General features: G+C 35.7%; 1 protein-coding gene across 5 annotated transcripts in view; it reads right to left on the bottom strand.

The window, feature by feature from the left end:
• Positions 1 to 24,523, bottom strand: part of LOC143223352 (homeobox protein cut-like 1) — a 403,865-nt gene that overhangs the window by 279,182 nt on the left and 100,160 nt on the right. For 4 of the 5 annotated variants that reach the window (XM_076451241.1, XM_076451264.1, XM_076451238.1 and 1 more), the window contains exon 2: positions 7,577 to 7,687. In XM_076451241.1, the coding sequence (XP_076307356.1) occupies positions 7,577 to 7,687 (111 nt within the window). Of the gene's footprint in view, positions 1 to 7,576; positions 7,688 to 18,736; positions 19,124 to 24,523 lie in introns of those variants that run through there. The other variant, XM_076451255.1, reaches the window with a different exon arrangement.

Below are 24,523 nucleotides of genomic sequence, written 5' to 3'. Positions count from 1 at the left end.
CATTCAGTAATAGCAATTTCTGGCGCGGTCCTGAATAAACTTTAAAAACTAGATTTTATTTAGATAAAAAAAACAACAGTTAAAACATATTATTTGTGTTTTGGTTTGAATTTTGCACAATTCTACACGAGGGCTATTTGCGCTAGCAAATTCCTAATTTAGCAGTAAAAGACAAGAAGGAAAGTTACATTTTATGTAGTCAGCGCCCCCAGTGATGCTCATGAAAAACTAAAAAATAAATAAAGTAGTGATTCTCCAATGCAAAACAGCCAACACTGCACACTGAAACCACAATCACAATAAAAGCAGCTACTGGTTTATCAAACGTTCAACTCCTTCAGTAGGATATCCAAACTTACCCTAAATCTGGTTTGAGGTGGGTGAGGTAAGGATCCAAACTCAGGTGGTGAAAGGCCCGGTATGGCCGGGTGATTAGGACGCTTTACTCGCAGCCTGAGGGTCGCATGTTCAAATCCCCGTCACGCCAAACATTCTCGCCCTTTTAGCCGTAGGGGCGTTATAATGTGACGGGCAATTCCACTATTCGTTGGTAAAAGAGTTAGCCAAAAAAGTTGGCAGTTGGTGGTGATGACTAGCTTCCTTCCATATAGTCTTACACTGCTAAATTAGGGACGACTAGCGCAGATAACCCTCGTGTAGCTTTGCGCAAAATTCAAAAATCAAACAAACACCTGGTTTCGGCGCATGACAGAGTTAACAGTGTTCGGTCAAGTAAATAATTTGTTGTATTCTTAGAGTTTTTCAGAAAAAATAAAATAGAATTGCACTGTAATAGAATTTTGTTAATGAAAAGAAAGTTATTACAAAACTTACTATATACAACTATCAACACGAAAAATTAAACACAAAAGGGCGGAAGTTCACAGAGTGGCTCAACAGTAAGTACTAGCTTACAACGCTAACAACTAAGTTTCGATATTCGTGGTGGGCAAAACACAGAAAACCTATTGTGTAGTTTTGCGCTAAAAAGCACCCAGCTTAAAACCAAACCAAAATATTTGGAGTATTTTTTATTACTTGACATCAAAAGTGATGGAAAATGTTTTGTTTGTTTGTTATTATTTCGTTTGTTTTGTTTTTTTGGAGGGGGAGGGATAACAATATTTACGTGTTTTTATTTGTTTTTTTTTTCAAAAATACTAACACTCCAAAAATACCTATGTCTACAGTAGGTATCAGTAAATCACTATCTGGCATACACTACACAGGCAAAAGTATGTGGACACCTGACCATCACACCCATATATGCTTGAAATAGCCGAACCCACTAATTAGAAGAAGTGTCCACATACTTTTGGCCATGTAGTGTATATTAATTATATGTTTTTTTCATTAACGGACATTCGAGCAAAGCTACAAAAGGGTTATTGACGCTAGCCATTGTTAATTTGGAACTGATAGACGGGTTTGATTTGTTTAGAAGTTGGTGAAAAGCTTCACGGGGGCTTTCTACGCTGGCCATCCCTAATTTAGCAGTGATAGAATAGAGGGAAGGTAGCTAGTCATCATCACCTACTGGCCTTAGGCTACTCTTTTTCCAACGAAAGATGGAATTAGAAGTCACATATTAAAGCCCCACGGCTAAAAGAGCGATCGTATTTGATAGGACGAGGATTCGAACCAACGACCTGCAGATTGCAAGTCGAGCACTTTAACCACCTGATAGATTGGAGCCATTGGAGAGGAGACAACTGCTACGTATTACGATTTATCTTGGACGAGCTTCCAGTTTAGTATGTTATGCATTACGATTTAAACTAGCCTGAAACGAAGTTAAATTGTAATATAAATTTAGAAATTAATTAAATGTGCAGATGTATCAGATTTATAATGTTTGTTAACAAGACTGATACACACAATATTTTCTTAATACAAATATATTTTAATATACAAACAGTAATACAATTTATAATAATGGTTAATACAAATAGCTATTACAAATAATGATTTATATACAAAAGTTTCACAAACTTACAAACCGTGTTGAGTATTCTATCCGATCCGGAACTTCTTTGATATCTTATCGAGGGTTCACGACAAGCGAATTAATTTCGAGTTGCTATCGGGTAGCTAGCTAGCTCTCCACTGATCATATGTGCGTTTCTCACTGCTGAGATTATAGTGTTTTCGTAAAAATAATTGATGCTCATTCACTAAAATTAACTGGTTTGTAATGCTCAAAATCTATAAATGTTCCTGGTCAAATATCTGTAGTTTCCCGATTAATACGTTTAATCACAGTTATAGCTTTCGAAGTTTAAAGTATACCATCTGTAACAAACTAACAGTATAACCTGTCCCTTGGCGTCGGTTTATAAACGTTAGGCAAGGTTCTCGAAATTTCAGTTGGTAACAATACTGGCAATCTTTAGTAGTAAATACACACAGTACATTGTCGATTATTACACTCAAGAATCTTCTAGAACGTTAGTGGAAGGCGGGAATTTCGGAATACCGATTTAACAGTATAAGTTATATTCATTTCTAAATATATATCTAACTGAAACAAGCATCTATATTAAAATAAATATATAATAGTAAATCCATTACACAACTACTACAAAATTAAGAATGGTCATGCCCGAGTCTTGGAGGTTTCTAACTTAGCCCTTTAGCCCATATGTCAGCTAAGGCACTACACCCATTAGAAACAATAAAAATATTTTATTTATTTTGCATGCTTCTTATATCCACAATATTCATATTTCAGTAGCATTTGTAATAGCGTATTAATTATAACAATATATTCTCAGTATTCATACTTTAGTAACATCTGTAATAGTGTGTAAATTACAACGATATATTCTCAATATTCATATTTCATTAACATTTACAATAATGTATAAATTGCAACAAAACCGAGCGGTTGAGGTTATTCTTAAACAATATTCTGATAGCAAGCTACAAACGTGTCGAGTTTACAAAGCCCCATTTTCATATTTAATTAATAATGGAAGAATATTTACAAGAACAGCATAGCAACATGTTTCAGAGGTCCACCTGCCAATCACGCATGAGTATTTCAAACATGGTTCAATAAAGAGATTCATTTGTTAGCAATTATTATCTGTTTATTTTAACAAACAACTGCTGGTTCTTGTGACGCCCACAATTATCAGAAGAAGAAAAAAAAACTCCGGAGCGGAATTAATTTAAACTTCTCTGAATAAATGATAAGAAGTATATTGAATTTTACTGTTCGCCAGATTGTTGAAATTATCCAGTTGGAGAAGTATTCTGTTTTACTTGGCCCGGCATGGCCAAGCGTGTTAAGTCGTGCGACTCGTAATCTGAGGGTCGCGGGTTCGCATCCCCGTCGCGCCAAACATGCTCGCCCTTTCAGCCTTGGGGGCGTTATAATGTGACGGTCAATCCCACTATTCGTTGGTAAAAGAGTAGCCCAAGAGTTGACGGTGGGTGGTGATGACTAGCTGCCTTCCCTCTGGTCTTACACTGCAAAATTAGGGACGGCTAGCACAGATAGCCCTCAAGTAGCTTTGTGCGAAATTCAAAAAACAAACTGTTTTACTTCCTAGCAGCAAAACCATTTCGCTCACTAATGAGAACTGTCACCCCCACCCCAAACCCTGACGTAGGAACATATGTGCTTCAGACGTTCGCGAACTAGGACTATCTGTGCTAGATATTCCTATTTTGAAGGGATTTATCAGAGGAAAGGCAGTTAGTCAAAAACATCCACCGCTTATATTTGAGATACTGTAATTGAATAATGGGATTTGACAGTTACTCTTATAATACACACACAGCCCAAAGTACAGAGAGCGAAGTTATAACAAAGAGAAGCGAACCTGGACCCTCTGGTTTGCAGTCCGACATTTCAAGTCACGCCAGGGATACAAGTAAATGTGTTTCGCATGCATGGGTGTATGTACGTTTGTTCGTAATACGTTCACTTAAGTGTGTGTTTGTGTGCGTACATATACACATGTCATACTTTGGATTCAAATATGTTCAGCTGTATCAATTGCTTTGTTAGCATTTCTCTACGTTCAAACGAAAGTTTAACGATAATATTCGCTTAATATCATTACCAGGTATTAGACAACATAATTATTTTCTCTTACAAAATGCTCTAATGAAACTATAATGAGGTGATTTTAGGTCATTTAAATGTACATACTGGTACAGTGTATAAACTAAACAATTATTAGCACGCAGTTGATGAAAAATTTATGAATTAGAACATATACCAGAGCTCAATTTGTTTATAAGAGGAAGAGAGAAGGTAGATAAACGACTTACGTCACATAACCAAATGAGTCAATTAGTTTATTCGATTACTAGTTTTCAGAATCTGATGACTCATTATGATAATCAAAAGACCAGTGTCCTTATTCCCTTTGCAACTCTTTATTTTCTCGAGTTCAGAATATTACACTGACCTCCAGCATAGAAAGCAAGTCACTTGAATAATAAAAATATTTTTTTAAATGCGCTACCTCGTTGTGAACTGCATGAGACGCTCAGAGTTAATTAAACTCTAAACTTCTGTCATGGACTTGAAACGCTTCAACAGATACTTATGAAACGTGTAAGAGGTAAAAATGCCAATTTCCCAGTTAACGACATCGCATTCTACACATACACATTGTGTCATTTCAAAGTATCAACAAGAAAATTTAATTAAAGTTGCTATCAAAAGCACTAATTAAGACACAGAAGAATACGGTCAAAGAAATTATTTGAGAACAACCTTTATAATGAACATTTTATGCAGACAAAAAAAGATAATATATATATAAATATCTCAAGCGATAAACACATAGCGACACCACATAAGCACATTCATTAACTTTGTGAGATTGGAATTTAAACTAATTATTGTTCAGATTGTTGCTAGATGTAATTAAATAATCCCACGCCAACACGTCCCCAAAGAATATTAACACTAGACAAGTGTTGTACATATCACTGAACACATAGAAAGGACACCCTCTGCTATACAGGTTTGCTAACTATAACCCGTTGTCCCACTGGCACTTCAACGCATTATTGTCGTTGGCTAATGTCTCGTCCAGTGTACTTGTAACATTACATTAATTCCTGCAGGGTTACACAGATGGAGAGAGAAGTGGCTGTAAAATTCTCATATGGAGGCTTAATCAAAGCTAGTGATGGCGCTGCGAAGCTTGAAGTTCTTATGAGTTGAACAAAATCACCAAAGGTGTCTTCTGATGTTCTAACTTTACAAATTAATGCATTAGGACCAAATTATTACAGCTAAAAGAAGCAAAGCTGAGATATCAACACAATCAAATGAATGCAGTAGCTATTAAAGTATAAAATCACAGTGATAAGCGAGATTACAAACGGTAATCTTCAGTAGCACGTTTCTGCAGAGAGAGTGGAAAGGAAGGAGAGAGATTAGGTAACTATCATCAACACATGCGATAAGCACAAATGTTAAATTATAAACGACCCCGCAGGCATATTAAAGTGTGCGAGATCTGATACTTAACGTATTCTGAGTCAAGTGAAATTCAACAGAAACATTTAATCTCAAAAATTGCCTATTTAAACTTTGGTGATTGACATTAGCAAGGAACATCTTTACAGAACCTAAGTATATAGAGCCAAACTGGCAGAATAAGTACTGTAATGTGTAATGAACTTTCACCCAACCGTAGCCGTTAATATAAGACTGAAGAGAGAGAAATTATGTACACATATTGCAGTAAAAACAATGAACGAGATACAATTCTTTTTAGTGTTACACGCAATGCAGCAAGAATGTTCATCGTCCATACACCTTCTGCAGAAGAGGTTTGGAAACCAGACTAAAAGTAACCAAAATTAGTTGTTCAGTTTATGTAAGTCCTACTTACCAAGACACTTTTCTGTTTGTTTGCACTTAAACTCACCGCCAACTCTTTGGCTACTCTTTTACTACCGATTAGTGGGATTGACTGTCACTGTATAACGTCCCCACGGCTGAAAGGGCGAGCATGTTTAGCGCGATGGGGATGCGAACCCACGACCCTCAGATTACCCAAAGAAAGAAAGAAATTTCCCAAGTGTGTGGGGCTGCTAAGTTATGGTTTCAGCTGACAAGCGTCTCAGCGAAAAACGGCTATCAAATGTTTTAAAGAAAACAAATGACATTTTTCTAGGCACAGTCTGTGTCAAAAACAATAACAATAACTGCTGATTAATTAAACTACCAGATCGGTTTTTATTTCAGTTGGTTAGTTTAAAAACTAGTTACCGTAGTTTAGTTATAACGTATTAAACGAAAATTAAAACATTTACCATGTCACACATTACAGTAAACTGAACTGTACCCCCGGGCGCCAACAGAAATATTTTCACGGGTAAGGAGCAAAACATGTATATAAGGAATCATCTTTTACAGTGTAAGTCAACAGGCTAAAAGAATGTATGTTATGTGTGCTTAAACGTAAACACAAATTAACATTTTTAATAAAAATTACTGAAAATATTTAATTTAACTATAATATTAAGTTTACATCGTAATACGTGAAACTTAACGGAATCAAATGCCCCCTCTCGCCCCCATCCTGCGTGCGCTTGTAACAGAACTGCATTTATTAAGTTTTGTTTTTGTAATTGCGACAGGGCTTCGAATGCAACCCTTCTCTATGAAACATATGAGCGTGGCTTAGAAGCTAGCGAGCTCAGGCTATGAACATCAGGTTTCGTGATTTGTACGTAGTTCGTTGCCGAAAAAAAAAACGCGCTCTAAAATTTGGACCCGTCATGTCCCGCTATTATTGACTATCTGCATTCTCTCTTGTTTATCACTTCAAAATTATGAACAGCTATTAGACTTTCTTCTTTAATTTCCCTTAAGAGTTACTGCTAATAAACTGTATGAAATTGTTGGTGTTTTTTTCTAACTGGTCCAATTTAAAGTAACCTGAAGTAGGTCTAGTTTTGAACACAGTACTGAGAAATTCCTGTAATATATCTGTATTGTGAATTAAGAGGCTTTAAAGACTGACACTGATAGTTTAATCTGGAACACCACATTGTGTATCCTCTGGGTCCAGCTATATCCATTTCCTGATTTCGAACTACAAACCATTTAAGGCATTATACAGATCCTGGAATCGAAGAATGGGATTAACTGAAGGTTTTATAATGCGTCCACCAGTGAAAATGCAAAGAGTGTTCAGTGACAATATGCCTTGAACACCTGACCTCTCAATCCGTAGCCCAGCACACTGACCACTAGGTCATGACAATTTTAATTAAAACGATATCTTTATTATTAACCATCTTAGAATAAAAATGTCATTTACACTTTCCCCAAGGTTTGATTTGATAAGTGGCAATTTTGGCTCAAAGATGGAATCAAAATTTAGAACATATTTTCGCGATACTGAATAGCATATACACAGGCTTCGCCTACTAAACCATAAACTTAAGTTCAGTGTCAGCGAATGTTCACACTAAATAGGTTATCATTTCATATATAATAAATGAGAATATGATATTTTAAAACCGAAACGATTTTCATATAATACGTATACGTGAATAAAGAATAAACATCAAATATTCCTGTAAAACGTACCTCTGGAGTATTCTTTTTGAAGTCTCGACTTAGTTCCACAAGTTTTTTTCTTGATGTGTCACTTTCTTCCTGTGTATTAGCGAGTTCTGTAGCTTTGGCATCTAGATCCTTCTGTAAAAAGACACCAAATTATACTTACGTACATACGCTCCACTAAAGATATTCTAACAGTCAAAACTTTGTATTATGCATTATTTTTCCGAAAGGGCAAGAAAGGCCACCTAGAGGAGTTACCTATTTTAACCACTTGCACCTAAGGTCTCGTAGATTAATTTATTTTAATCTTGCCTGAAAGAATTTCAATTTGAGGGAAGGGTGATGAAGATTCTGATGAGTGATTACATTTAATGGGGTATATGCGTACCCCACGCTTGATATTGCTGGCGGACAAAAGTATAACTAATAAAGAGGGTAGGAAAAGTCTGATAGATTAATTTATTCTAATCTTGTCTAAAATAATTTAATGTGCTGCGGCCTATTGAGGATTCCCTCTTGTTTATGTTTGTTATAAGTTAATTTTATGGTTTATTTCCCCGAAACGAAGCCAAAGGCCTGTTTTTGCTATTCGCATCACAATGCAGTAGTGAGTTGGCTGTCTGTCAATCAGTAGACCCTAAGATGACGTCACATAAGAGACATTTAATTTTGCAAGTTGTACTATTGTGACGTTAGTAAAACGTGCACATGCTACAAACCCCGAGAAGAATTATACACTCTGTAGGCTACAACACAGCATGACACATGAACATGAAAAGCAAGAAATAAAAATATTTGTCATTCTTAATTTCAGTTTTATTTACTCTTGAAACAGAGCACACACGTGCATTTGAATTTTTATGTACACAGTAAACTGATTATTCACACATCAATATTTTGCTTGCACCGTATGAATAGCAAAACGCAAAATGGAGCAAAGACCAAAAAATTTGACTGTGGCTTCGGTTCAGCTGTTTCGTTGCTCTTATTGTGTCACATTCCTTCAAGCGATTGTTCAAACAATGCGTAATTGGAGCTTATAGCCAGAGGTAATCGAAAACCGTGGCTGTCAGTCAGTGATGAGAGAAAAAACGACTGGGCAGGTTTTTAAAGTGCAACAGACGTTGAGCTGTGTTCAAATGAACCAATCCCTTCAACAGTCGATAGACTTCAACAATGTCGAATCATACCACGCAAAGAACATTGAAAAACCTACCAAGTGATAACCAACAGCCAGTCTATAGGTGCTTTTCTCAGATTAAAAAAGAAAACGCACAACTTTAATGGTGTTTGTAGTGGAAACTGGAAAAACTGTGGGGTGACGTATCTTATTTTTTCACAGAGAAATAAAGAAGACGATAGAGTACAAAGGGAAGAGAAACATATCATATGATTTTTTCACTTCTTCTGAAGTGGCTTGAAATATACAGCAATATCTTTTCTACTAACTGTTTGTATTTTCCACATGGGCCAGGTTCAGTGCTTAGCAGGTCAGACTCCAATAAACTTGACCCTAATCTCGGATCCCTCAGTACAAGATGTGTGAGGGGATGTGATGATAAGGGGATGATCCTTGTACCAAGGGTAAGATTTGGAGGGGTTCTTTTAGAATAAATGAACATTGTTTTCGATTACTTCTATCCTCTAATGCTGCATTTCCATCTGACTGATGAGAACTCATTCAAAACGGCATTGTAATGCCTCAATATGCGTATATTAAATGACGCACTTGGTCAAAAGTGCACAACATTAAATTTAGGATGTGTTTTTTTCTTGACCAACACAATCATCGGATTTAAATCCTATTAAACATGTTTGGAACAAACGTGATCGCCATATTCGCCAACTTAATTTCTACCAATATCTGTTAAACAGTTTTAGACCATGCTTTTCAACGAAAGGTTACATTAAACAAGACAACTTCAGACCTATTGTAGAGCTTGTGTTAAATCGAGTGTTTGTTGGCAGTTATAGTAATTTCAAAACATTTCAGAGGAAAATATGTAAAACTGATTGCGTATATTTTGATAATCCAACTTTAATATATTATCTATTCACTACGTAGATGATATTTCATATAATTGTCTTAGAGAATTTAAGCCTATTGTAACCTGTCATTTATCATTTCGGGCTGCGTATCGAAAGCTCTATAGTTAGAATGTCATAAAGAAGAATACGCTCTTTTATCTTTGTACGCGTTACACAAGTGATATCCATCCTCATTATGCAGTTTAATTAGCTAGACAAACCCCCTTGTAGCGGCTGGTGCTGTTTGTGTATTCCATTTAATTAGAAGTTAAGAAGTAAGGACAGCTATGCTTGGATCTTCGAATCTCTGACCTGGATCTAACTTACACGTCGCGTAGGGTGCCGATTAAATTTAAAAGATAACAAATATTCATAAAGTTTCAGATTACTTTCATAAGTAATATAAGTAATAAGTAGATGCAAAAACGACACGCACACGTTCAATGTTAATACACGCTGAAAACGTCATTATACTTAGAAATATGCTAATCGTTTACAAATTACGTCAAAATAGAAATTTCACAGGGAGTTAGTGTTTCTCTTGTAACGTGCAGAATCTGGACCAATTATCAAATGATGTCCCAGTAGCAAAAAATAATTAATCTAATTTCTACCCAGGTTATTAACTGAAATATCAAGCTCTTTCGTGTATAATTTTTAAGTGAAACAACACAACAACTATTTGTGCATATATGTTCCGCCAGATAAAGGCAACTAGTCTACAGCAGGCACCTTGGTATTTGATGTGGGGGGACAGGATATGAACCATATTTACATTCCAGACACGCTAACTAGTGTTCACGCCGGATTATATGGTTAAAACATCAACCATTAAGTATACGTCACATTTATCGTCAGTAGAAATCTTGGTGTGGTGTTAAAGCTATTTTGTTCTTCAGGTAGAAATGCTTCATGACGAACTTATGGAAGTCAACACGACGAGAACGACCCGAAATGAAAGGACCAGGTGAATAGGGTACTCGACTAACAACTGCGGGTTGCGGGTTCGACTCTTCTTCACAGAACATGCTCGCCCTTTCTGCACGGAGAGGTGTTATAATGTGACGATCAATCTCCCTATTCGTTGGCAAAACAGTAGCGCAAGAGTTGACAGTGGGTGGTGTTCACTAGCTGGCTTTTCTCTAGTGTATCACTGTTAAATTTGGAGCGGCAAGAGCAGATAACCCCTGAGTAGCTTAGTACGAAATTCAAAGCAAATCAAATCATAAAGAAACAGTCCAGGGTTCTAAGAGCGACTGATTTTGAACTAAACTGCACGTATACAATGGATAAGAAGTTTATTCAGGTTGTAATGATCGCGCTGATCTCGAAATTAACGTATATTGTTGGCATAAACAGTAGCAAGCAGTGAAATAATATCAACTAAGAACAAAGAAAAAGTTCTTAACGTCTGAGAAGCTGACAAACATTTCGATTAAGAGATTTGTCACAACACTCACGTACTTGTATCCACAAGCAGCAGGGTTCACATGTGGCCACGATGGACATAGTAAAGTCGCTATAAATTTACTTCAAATATAACTTTCAGCTGTTTTCCACAGTCTCCACAAAGTGAACGTTTGTGACATACTGACAATGCATTCAGTTGACCAGATTTTTTTTTATGTTGAACTAATAAATTTCTAGTATAGTTGAATAATCTTATGCACACCAGATGGCTCAGGATTAAATATGGACTTCCCTCAGTTAGTGAACTTTCTAATACCTTCCTTTTCCCAATTTACCTATCTGATAATGTAACGACATTTTGCGCATAATTTGACATTACTATTTTACAAACCTGCTATGTCTGCATAGTTTTTCTCAGAGAATGTCTTTTTAGAACGTATTTGGTAAGTCATATTATAGTTTCCAGGTGTGTCCGATATTTTCGGAGATGAAAAGTTTGTAAAAGAGGTATAACTATTGTTTATTAGAGTTAGGAAATTTATCTCAAAGATATATTTCCTACACATTATAATTTTCCCAGACGGATAATGTTTTCAAGTAAGATAACATCTCGTTAGCTACAGAGGTAAAAGTACTTCTAGGAGGTTTGCCAAGTCGGTAGCGTTTGTAATGTTATATATTCTAAGTTTTTCTGTGGTGGTTAAACTTGAGTGCAATACTAATAAATACATCGTGTTCTTACCTCTTTAGGTTTAATAGTAAACACTTGGTTCAATGATATTTTTATTATACGTTTAGGAATAACCTTATTCTATTGATGCGGAACATTGAATAACCTCATTCTTCGATGCGGAACATTTTAAAAAAACATTGTAGAAGTGTTTATATACGTATCGACTGAGTAAACTAAATTTAATAACATCTTTCTATTGTGTTTTTTGTAACTTATAGTTCGATTAGAATAATAAAACCAACAAGGAAAATTCCCTTTGATGTTTCTCAATAAAATCGCCAAATTTTGAGTCATACAGAGTGCAACAAATACATTTTGTCACTAAAGCGATGTCAAAAAAAACCTGAACTTTATTACGTAAAATTTATATAACCTTTTTTCTTACTCGGCATAACTGTTTTTTGATAATATAGTTTGATTCAACTTTGAAAGTATAAGACAGAAAATTACGTTTCTGAATTAATATCATAATGTTTAAGGCACAGCTTAGATTGCCATACTAGACTTTAGCATGTATCGTTTAAGGCAAAACTTAGGTGATCTTAGTTGAATTCAATTAGCATGTTAATATTTGAGGTATTGTTCTAGTGGCTTTACTAGTAATATAGAGATTTTATGAATTTGGTGCCAAAAAGACGTTTTTATATTTATTTATACGTGTACAGAGATACGCTTTGGTTTGTTTTTTTTTATTTCGCGCAAAGCTACTCAGGGGCTATCAGCGCTAGCCGTTCCTAATTTAGCAGTGTAAGACTAGAAGGAAGGCAGCTAGTCATCACCACCCACCGCCAACTCTCGGGCTACTCTTTTACCAACGAATAGTGGGATTGACTGTCACATTATAACGCCCCCATGGCTGAAAGGGCGAGCAGGTTTGGTGCGACGTGGATTCGAGCCTGCGGCTCTCAGATTACGAGTCGAACGCCTTAACCTACCTGGCTATGCGGAGCCCAGTGACAGGCATTTAACTGAAAGTGTTTTCTGGAATATCTTACAGTATACAGTATATTACAGGTGATTCGAAATAAATATGCAACAAAAGTTCGCTCTGACAGATATGGTGCACTTTCAGAGTATTTGACTGACAAATATTTGGAGAAATCTCAAACAGGTCCTAGGTTACATTGAGCGTTAGTAGTGCAATAAGTGTGCATGATCCGAGTTACAATCAGATTATTTGTTTACCCAAATTTTACACAATTGGATTTGATACAAAAGTAAGAACGACCGTGAAAGCAAGAGTTTTCTAAACTTCTGTTATCCAAGCAATAAAATAATAAATACATGGAATTAAATGGTAACACTTTTGAGATATTCCTCATATTTGTGCTGTACAAACACTTTTTTAGAGTAATAAAACTGTGAGTTATTCTCTTAACGAATTTTTTTATACGCTGAGCTTTCGTTTGTCACCACATAATTTTCCTCATACACATTGCTTTGATTTATTAAATCTTCATTTTTCATCAATCAATTTATGAGTGAATTTACTCTGTGAGACAGAACATGCCCTGTATTTTATGAGTAAGTTTGTGCTTTTCCCGAATGGTGTTTTAGACGCAAGGCACAGTAAGTGTGAGCTTGTGTGTTCGTACGTATATGCTGACAAAAGTGACCCAATGCGTTGCATGCTATTGCACTATAGGACGCTCTATTGTGTATACTGTTGTTTCATGGTGGAACAGTTAGGTTCTCGGAACAGGAAATAATCTATATTGCTCTGCATCTAAATTAATGTTTTACGAAACCAATAGCCGGAAATCCTATGTCAAGCAATTAGAAATAATAAGAGATGAGACTATAAAGTCTATAAGTACTGATTATATACAATTATAGTCACTGGGCAAGACTACTGACGTACACGATATAAAATATTTTTTTCACTTGGTTAACTACATCAACCATCTTTACCAACGTCATCAAATAATTTGGCATATGATTTTATTTTAATTATTTTCAGAAGCTCTGGCCTTTCCTAATTCAAATATTTTGAAAAATATTGATAAGAAAATTGCATAAAGTTACACAAGGCCAAGTATCTTCCTGATTTTAAACTGGTCGACTAGAGGGAAAATTACTAGTTCAAAACTAGAAAGGCAGCTACTCAACAGAAACTACTTTCAGACCTTATAAGAATGAATATAGAGTTGAAAATCACTTTCATATACCCACCTATGGTTCTAAAGGGCGGAGAGGGTATTTTTAATAATGGGTCGCAAACCATGAATCCTCATATTCATAATTTGCGTACGCTAACACTAAGCAGTAAGCCACAACCAGCCCTAACTATTACAAAACGAATCCATTTTGTTTATAGGCAAATTGAAGTCATATATAGTGTTTCTATTTAAATTCACTAACGCCACCTGGATGGTGTCTCAAATGTTATTTTGCTTATTCAAGATTAATAGAATTACCTATACATTAATTTTTATCTTGCCAGGCTAATTTAAGCCTAGTAAGGCACTCTAAACTGAGTCTTATACATTTATCATGCTAATTTATGTCTAATAAGATCATTTAAACTATGGCTTTAGTGTTATCGCACTAATTTAAATGCGGTGTTGTCATGTGAGCTGTGTCTTAAATGTTATGACAGAAAGTTAAACTAAAAAACTGAGTAGAGCTTGATGTATTACAATATACTCATGGTCAGTATTTTAAACGTTTGAACAAACCAGTATAAATCCTCGAAAAAAAACAACAGTATACGTCATGATTGAGTAAATCAAAGTTAATAAAATTACCCTTGTCGTATTCTGCATTTGAGAATTCAATGAATTAGCAACAGCAACAAGGCCCTTTAACGATTATTGATAAAATCACCAAAGTATTTCGTCGTACAACATGCAACAAATTAATTTTGTCACTACCACGATGACGAATAAATTGGGATTTCATTACGTATACCTTTATATAATATTTTCCTATACAGTATTACTGTCTCTGATAATTGACTTGATGCAAGTTTAAAAGTAAAAACAAGAAACACTTTTTTTCACAATATAAATTTTACTACAGCTAAGCCTAATCCTAAAAGTACGAGCTACATCAAACTGTCCACATAAAGCAAACTAGCGTAGTTAAGATCAAACATATAGGTCGAAGGCAATACAGATTGATCACTCAATTGATCTGAATTGAACTCAAACATATAGATTCGAGGTACTTCAGACAGTCCATTTAATGCGAACTACTCTACTTGAACTCAATCATACAAGTTTTTCAAATTGACTGTTTCCGATTCGAAACTGCACTGAAGCTTCCTCGAGCAAAGACAATTAAAAATACAAGAAATTATTAACGTTCTCAACATCCCAAAATTGCCAGTAATGCGTTAAACATTTAACCAACTTACAGCATTAGCAGGCCCAAACCTTTGTCATTATAACTTTAATATCATGAATATGTGAACCATCTTCTACATCTACTGTACAAAAATTGACACATTAAACCCACTACACATAAATTGAAACAGTATAATCCCATAAACATAATAGAAATTAACGATTGTCGGAACGGCTGTTTTTGGTTGGTTTGGTTGTAGCAACTGTTTACATATAGGATGTGTATATACTGATTTAAAATTGAGACACTCTTTCAAAAGAGCTTATTAGAATCAGTTATAATAAAACAATTCAGACTTGACTTGTATTGCATACTAGACTGAAGTACCCTTTCAACTTACGGAAAGTTTGTTGTTTTTTCACTTTCGCGCAAAGCTACACGAAGGCTATCTGCGCTAGCTGTCCCTAGTTTAGTAGTGTAAGACTAGAGGGAAGGCAGCTAGTCATCACCACCTACCGCCAACTCTTGGACTACTCTTTTACCAACGAATAGTAAGATTGACTGTCACGTTATAACGCCCTCACGGCTGAAAAGGCGAGCATGTTTGGTATGACAAGGATTCGAACCCGCGACCTTCGTGTTACGAGTCGAGTGCCTTAACCACCTGACCATACCGAGCGTACGCGGAAGGAATAGGTGCTTCAGGAGTAACATATGGGTAGGTCACAACTGAAATCTCTACCTCTGGGGTCCTAAAGGAGCATACCAGTGGTTCGCTTATTGTAAACAAACATACATACAAGGATTTTTACCAAGTAATAGCTTAGATAATTTTTGAACAAATTTATTTGTCGCTCAAAGTAATATACATTTTCTGTCGTGAACTATTAAATTTTCCAGTAACAAAATTATACAAAAGCCGGGCAAATAGATGTGATTTTACCTGTCTTAAATAAAAACAAAAAAAAAATTCATCCCTCATCTTATCCACGTCCATTTTACGTGGAGTCCATATATTCATCATTAACTAGATGAAAGGTATATAAATTTATCATTAAGAAAGGTTATCTTAGGACATGTAAAGTTGCTTCTCTTACATAGAATTGCAAACAAAAAACACACAAAAATGTCCATAAAAACCGCAAAACGCAAAATCTAAAAGAATAGTTTACTTGTATCTGCCCATAGACCTAACAAACATTCATATCGAATTTGGTGAAGATTCATCAAGAGGTGGTAAAATAATGATAAAAAACATCTATTAAAACACAAAAATGCAAGACTGAAATGTTGTATGTATTTCCCCATTATAGATCCAATTGCAGTATGGATGCTTGTTTTTTTCAACGAAACTCATATATTATCCTGGACATTGTAAATATCGAAAGTCGTAGACATACAAGCAATTTAATGTATAAATGTCTTAGAAAAATGGAATTAACATTTTTCTTCAAAACATGGGCTAAATTGGTAACTCTAGTACTAGAAAGCAATTGCTATTAAACAAATAACAGAAAATAAGACAGATTCAGTATACGCAGAACCTTAATAATGGAAACATTATGGTTTTTATAACTTTCCTCTTTATCAGTATGGCACGGCATGGCCAGGTGAGTTAAGGCGCTCGACTCATAATCTGAGGGTCACAGGTTCGAATCCCGGTCGCACCAAACATGCTCGCCCTTTCAGACGTGGGGGTGTTATAATGTAACAATCAATCCCACTATTCGTTGATAAAAGAGTAGCCCAAGAGTCAGTGGTGGGTAGTTATGACTAGTTGCCTTCCCTTTAGTCTTACACTGTTAAATTAGGGATGGGTAACGCAAATAGCCCTCGAGTAGCTTTGCGCTAAATTAAAAAAACAAACAAACAAACTTTATAAGTATATTATCCCATGTATTTTAATGAGATACGAACATTTAAAACTTGTATATCTTAACTACATTCAACTAACAAATATGCACGTTATTTACTAAGACAGATTTCCTTCATAGTTTTGCAACGAAGTTTTTTATTTGAAGGTTGAACAGGGTAGGTTGTATACATCCAGTTCGAAATATCGAAGTTATTTATTTGAAGGTTGAACAGGGTAGGTTGTATATATCCAGTTCGAAATATCGAAGTTTTTTATTTGAAGGTTGAACAGGGTAGGTTGTATACATCCAGTTCGAAAAATATCGAGAGAAATTCACCTAAACGTTTTCTTATTTTGCTACTGTTAATAAACGAAAGTATCTTCGGGATACAATCCGTATATTCGAACCTTCTATTCGATTACAACAAATAATTAAAAAAAAAGGTTTTTTTTAACAAGGGTTAGACAGTTAAGATTGCAAGTGTAGTCGTAGCTGCAACATACACAAAGAAATTTAATTTTATAAATATCAGTACTGTTATCTGAGTTTAATTTTGAATGTTTTAAAATCAGAGTTAGGTCTAAGAGATAAAGAAGGCTTAGGAAGAGCGACATCAGATTCTGAATTACCACTCCGTTCGTTATATCAGTACTCTTTGTTACAATACAGTAGGTGTTTTCTTCTTCTATTTAGGCTTGCTACAAAGGCGCTTTCGTACACCCTCCCAACCACCTCCCATCGTCTAAAAAGCGAAGAAGAAAAACTGGAAAGCTTTTGAAGCAAATCATTTCCACTTAAATAGATTATATTTATTTCTATTAATTTGTATTACAAGACACGCACTTACATATTAGTATATACCTTTAAAACATATGGACTTTCAGTTCAGTTATCATGCTACTTTGATGATTTACAGGGAGTGTGTTTTTGCAAACATGATGATATATTTAATTATATTTTTAGCAAATATTTCAGTAGCAGTCTAGTTAAACTAGTCTATACTAATTAGAACACGTGCCAACATGACAAAGTTGTTGCACCAAGACGGCCTATCAAATTTTTAATCACCAGAAAGTGATTAACAGTTGAATATGATTATTAAAACCAGAGTAATCCAACACAAAGCACATATGGTAGCTTAGCCTTTTCAGTTCATTGACACACGTATTCTTCGCTTTAAGCCTAAGTGACTGATGAGCAGACGCCTAATCATTACATATTATACGAAAACCATTTAATGCTTAACGTATTAGGACTTTGCCAAATGCGATTACAGATTTGGGTAACTTGTTGTAAACGCTTATACGCATCACTCAACAACACAATATGGGTATAACCCCAACTGTATACAGCAAAATGTCACGTGCTATCGGAAGCCTCAATAACTAATCTATTTATGTCACCATCATAAAGAGTCAGGGACTAAAAGATGAAATGTGCAATGGTTCCTCGTAACTTGAATTAGAAAAAAATATATGCTAAATGGTTTTCAAAAATTGCATAGCTATCAGATACTTCAAATCGTTGAAAAATCAGTGAAAAATAGCGGAAATTCATCATAATATAAAAGAGCAAAAACAACATAAGACCAAAAACAAAGGAATACGGAGAAGTACCACGTTCAGCAGGTGGATCTATCTTCCTAAGAATTAAAGGTCAACTTTTCTAAAACACTAACGTTTCATTTGGGTTCTTTGAAGTTGTTGAACCAACAAGGAAACTAGATTAGCACACTAAGTCATATCCATCCACATTACATCACACATATTCTATTTCTATACATGTACCAATAAAAACTGTGAAAAGCAAATTCTAATTTACTAAACTAAATAAATCACATATTTTTCACAGATAGAAAGATACGGTTACCTCATTTTCTCACTGGAGGAGTAAACCGAAGTCCTTTTTGATAGTGTGGGAAGGGTCTTTAGAGTTGTGGTTTTCAGCGAATTAATCACTTCTCACTGGTGTGTTAAAACTACCTCTTTACTACAAAGAAAATAGCCCCACATTTAACAATCCGCGGTAGATAAATCGCAAGGTATAAGCAAACAATAGTCCTTCAGTTTTGCAGATTTTAAAAGCGAACCTGCCAGCATTTTACTTGTAGAAGCGGCTAGCTGAAACACGCCCACCCGTGTCAAGGTTTAGACCTAAACCAAACAATAACGATAGGCCTTCTGGATATCCTGGTACTAACTAGAAGAACCGGTCTTTCAGCGGTTTTGTTTACTTTAGAAGAAAACGAGCATTTCTATGTACATAAACTCTTTCTCACACACACAGATATGTGTGTGTGTGTGTGTGCACGCGCGCGTGTTTATAGGGTGTAATTTTACTTTGTTGTCCAATATACTGTAGTCAGCAGAGGGTAACAATAATAAGGTATTGAGCGGGTGAGATGACTGGAAACAGAAGGCGGTTTTTGGAATAATATACGAACGATAAGGTAGGGCTTATATCAAGGGCAGTGATGTCGAGAAAACCCACTTGTAGAGAAATATATATGCAAAAACGGCTCGTTTGGGTTGAGAAAATATTTTACATAGAAGAGCGAACTACGATGACCGAAGAAGGTCGAAACGTTGTTCGCTCTTCTATGTAAAATATTTTCTCAACCCAAACGAGCCGTTTTTGCATATATATATATATCAAGGGCAGGTTTCAAAAGTATGGTGGGAATCGCGACTGGCGATTGGAATCAGGTAGGCTATGAGGAGAGGACTTCAATTGCAGGTAGAGTAAGTGAAAAGATAATTTTGAAGAATAACGTAAGAAGCTTTAAAACAAGGACGAAATAAATAATTAAAGTGGAGAAATTTGAAACAAAACATGGAATTCAAAAATAAGTAAGTCGAGTGAGAGGAGTGAAAGAGGAAGTAGATTCAGAACAGACAAGGACAGACAACCGGAAACAGAAGTTAACTTCTATAACAAGACGAGGAGGAACATTAGGAAACTGAAACAAGGGAACTTTCAATGATAAGACAAGAAGAGTGAGAACACTGAAATTAAGAGGACTTTCAACAGTAAGACAAGGAAAGTGGAAAGACTGAAAATAAGGAGACTTTCAATTACTAGACGAAGAGAGTGAGAAGACTAAAACAAGGTTGTTTGTGGACATTAGCGCAAAATTATTCAACAGTCATCTGTGTCTAATTTTAAACTGATAGACTGAAAGGATGAAGACAGTCAACATCATAACCACCGCCAACCCTTAGGCTACTCTTGTCTGATCGAATACAGAAAATTAACCATCGTTATAATAACGACCCCTCGTGAAAAAAAGGTAGCAGTTTTATTTTGTTTTTAGTGACTCAAAAGTTAAGTAAGCTGATCCACAGTTCTGTATGTTAACCACTGGGCCACAAAATGGGATGAGGAAACAACAGTTAAGATTAAACTTAAAAAATTAGAAGGGGTAAATTACTTATAGATGCGAAGATTATTACTGACAATTTTTACAGGAGATGTTTTGTTCTTTTATTTCACTTGCCACATGTGAACATGTTAAGGTGGTATGTAATCTATCTATATAAATGTGTATAGAGAGAAAGCTGAAGTTTCGTTTACAAATCCGTCCTTCACGTCCACACCTATTTCAATCACTCTTTTTGTGTACCTTTAGGACTTCGGGGAGTAATAACAGAGGGGATTCTACATTCAGGTCTGATCCCCTATTTTACCCCTTCCCCATATTCTAGTGATTTCTAACAACGTCGAAAGCATCTTGAGGGAATTTTATGGAGTGGCAGAGATCCGGCGTTCGGATCTGATCACCCTTATCTAACATCCCTCCCATTCTACTGTGTTCTTCCAAAATTTGAAAGCATTCTTAAGTGTCCTGTGAAGTGACATAGGGATTTCGGTGTTCGAATCTGACCCACCTATTTTATTGATCTATACTAAATTTGGAACGCATTTCTAAAACATCCTGTGGAGTGATATAGGAGGTTGGCAAGTGGACTCGTGGTGGCCTAGGGATGTTCTTATCTGTATAATGTAGCCCCCCGGTCAAGAGGAGAAAAACGCACCAAGAAGAATGGAGAGTCTGGGGTTAGGTGTTTAGAGTCCACTGAACCTAAATATGGCACAGAATGTTGTGTTTTTTAACTCACTGGAGGGCGCCATGTGTAAAACTGTTTTCATATCACCAGCTCACAACTTAGTGGAACTCATCTTGGCACACGGGACTTGTATCCTGGTGCGGTCCACCCTGGGATACCTACAGAAGCATTTTTGGATACGAGTGCTTCTGTGAATCGTAAGCTTACCTTTGAAATTCGCAGCAGAACTTAAGTATTTTATGCTAAACATTACCAAACACGGTGCTTACTTTGTTAGTCTGATATTTTCTAAGACCATTTCTTGTAAATCACTCTTGGATAAAATAATGAACCTGCTATTAGTGGAAACATGATATAACTCTGCTGTAGCCTAATTTTATTAAAAGTATGATATAGTTATATCTGAGTTTAAATTGAATTCATTTTTAAAGTTTCTGGATAGTCAACTTCAAAAAGGATAAGACGGTGTACAATTTTTAAACTAATATGGAGGATGGGGGTCAATTAGGTACGTACAGTTTTATTAGTAATCTCGATAACTTCAAAAACATCCAAGGGGTGGCGTTACCAGTTTATAGCAATATCGATAATATTTTCTAATCTATTTCTTTGTATTTAAGCACGAAGCTACACCATAGGTCATCTGTAGGGTATCGAAACCAGATTTTTTTTAATTTTAGTGCTGTGAGCCTGCAGATTTGCTGTTGAGCTTCTGTGCATCTGGGTATGTGTGTGTGTGTAAGGGACTTATCTCAGTTACATAGCTGAAAAGAATACAAACAGCTCATTGGCTCAGACCTAATGAAACTTGTTTAACCTTTAAACTTAAATTTCAATCGATAAAGCTGCTCTTTTCGTAACCTGTAAATATCGGCTGTACAAGGAAAAAGAAAATGGGAGGAGGAATATGCTGTTATCAGGCTGCGTTAATCACTGTTCTATCTATGGCTAAACATACATAGAATTCTTCCCTATCCCCCCTTCACCCCAATACTCCACGAGGAAGCTCGTAATTGGCAACTATATTGTCTGCAGGTTGCAGGTAATAGGAATATATGGAAATTGTATACATAGATTAAAAGGGCGTTCATTATATTCGACGACACACGAGCATTCACAATAATCACATTAACTGTTCCAATTCTAGAACAAGGAAAAAGAGTCAATGCTACACTAATTTGGTGGCCAGTGAATTGAAATACTAATGAAATAGAAAAAGAAACAGATAAATATAACGAAACTATAAGTCACGACTGTAACATCCTGTTTGTGTATAAACACGGATCCACGTACATCAGCATTATGCGTTTTACGATCGTCCCCACCGAGCCAAGTAAACCAACGTTTGCCTATTATCGTGTGCTTGGAATTATGAAAAGTTCATATAATTAATCACAAATTCTTTGTTGAAAACGGGAGATGGGGCGGCATGTCGGGCAACAGCAGACCTACAACAGGCAAGGCGTGCTCGAGAACATTGTAAATAAATATATACGTAACGTATTATTTCATTTAGGTGAAAGCAGTTGTTTATTTTAATCAAATATCAGCCACTAAAACTGTATCAATCTATCATGTTCCACGTTCATTTAATCCAGTGGTTTCGTACCCCCCCCCTTTCTCCCCACTATGTTTATCTCGTATATCTTGACGCATATATTTCCACACAAATTGATGAGAGTAAATTTATGCTCGTATGTGTATGTGTGTGCGTGTGCGGTAGGTTTGTAGAAATAATTACTTTAAAAAACTAGAGAAATTAATTTAAACTACATATGTTACCCATAGTTTATGCATGTGCGTGTGTAGACCATCATGGAGTTGCATAATACTGACGTAAAAATAAGAATGTAAAGAAATACGAGGCGTAGTTTAGCAACTAATTTATATCAAGATCATACATACGCGTACAGACAGATTCACTTCTTTCTTCCTTGGAGCGTAAGTAATTTCTAAATTAGAGACCATTTTTAACACTTGTCAAGGCCCTTAACTTTCCAAACCCTTTTTGTTTCCTGTTTGATTTTCATTATCTGAGTCATATCTGTTTTATTTTGTTTGTCACTTTCTCTACATACAGGTATCTTTTGATAGTGTTTCCTGTCATACTGCAATTTGCTCTGTATTAATCACTTGTATTTAATATGTCCATAAGTATGTGTTTGATAATGTTGTAAGTGCACAAGTTGTTCAGCATATTTAGCAGTTTACTTTATACTGATGAATGTATATATAGATTATTACATCACATGTAATTTTCGTGCATTCTAAACGTGTGTTTACACACACACACACATATATATAGCCATATATATATTTATTTGTAGTTAAAAACAATAGCCTGTCTGTACTGTGCCCATTGTCGGTATCGAAACAAGGTTTTTAGCGTTATAAGTCTGAAGACATAATGCTGTGCCACTAGGGGGCAGCCAACCAATGCACAAATGACAAACTGTCCTGATCCTTCTCTAATCAACCCCACGATAACCGTGCATTAAGTTGTACGTTATTTAGATTACCCTAACAAAAATCAATGAAGGTCCCTTAGCAACCGATCTGTTTTTTGGGGGTTTTTCTGAAGCATCAACCCTCAAAAAATTTAAAAACGGCTCATTCGGAAAAATTCGCATAGTAGCGGTTAAAATGTAAAATTAAAAAATAAAAATAACCATATTTTTAAATTTAACTTACAGTTATTACCACACAGATGCAGAATTGAGGCGTGTGGTTTAAACGAACTGTTCATGAAACTGAGCTCCGCACACGTTTAGATATGAGCGTTTTCACAGTGTGTCATGAGTCTGCCGTTTAAAACAGGTTAGGTGATACGAGAATTCCCACTCCACATAAGCAAGTTTTTACTTCTTTACGGGGACGAAAATTCTGAATCTTCGCTTTAAAGAACCCATGAATATTCTTAAACCACACGTACTTAACAAAGTATCGAAAGTTTCGAGTGTAGTATTATATTTTTCATCCTTAAAAGGTTCACATACGTTTGTCTATTAATATTTCGTGTTTGCACGATACAGACAAAATAAATATTCCTGAAAAAGTAGCTAAGCTTTTAGAACCAGCGTTAACTAATGTATACGAAAACATTTACGACGTATTTCAATTTTACGGGTATGACATTTTTGAAATTTTTTCTTGGAGTCAGAATTGTGCACAAGTTAGAAAAAAACACAAGCCAGAGTTTTTCATGTACAATAAAACTTGAATTACCACCAACAATTACACTCTACTGCGGTAATATTTGCAACTGTTATATTAAGTCAAGCACAAAGCTACACAATGGGCTATCTGGGCTCTGCCCACCACGGGTATCGAAACCAAGTTTCTAGCGGTGTAAGACCACAGACATACCGCTGTTCCACTGAGTTGGGGGATAGTTGTATCTACTAGTTGTAATTAAAGTTTAATTATATTTTTGTATTTATGGAAAGGCTGCTAAAGTTATCTGCCAACGTCCCTAATTTTGAGCAGCTGACCAGAGAGACGGTACCCGGTAACCAGAACCGCACCCAATGTCCATACTAAGACACTGACTGTCACCCTTTTCACGCATCCACAGAGTTCTTCCCCAGAG

Source organism: Tachypleus tridentatus, chromosome 1, assembly GCF_004210375.1.
Source record: "Tachypleus tridentatus isolate NWPU-2018 chromosome 1, ASM421037v1, whole genome shotgun sequence".
Taxonomy (NCBI): Eukaryota; Metazoa; Arthropoda; class Merostomata; order Xiphosura; family Limulidae; genus Tachypleus; species Tachypleus tridentatus.
This window is presented reverse-complemented; position numbering and strand designations above follow the sequence as displayed.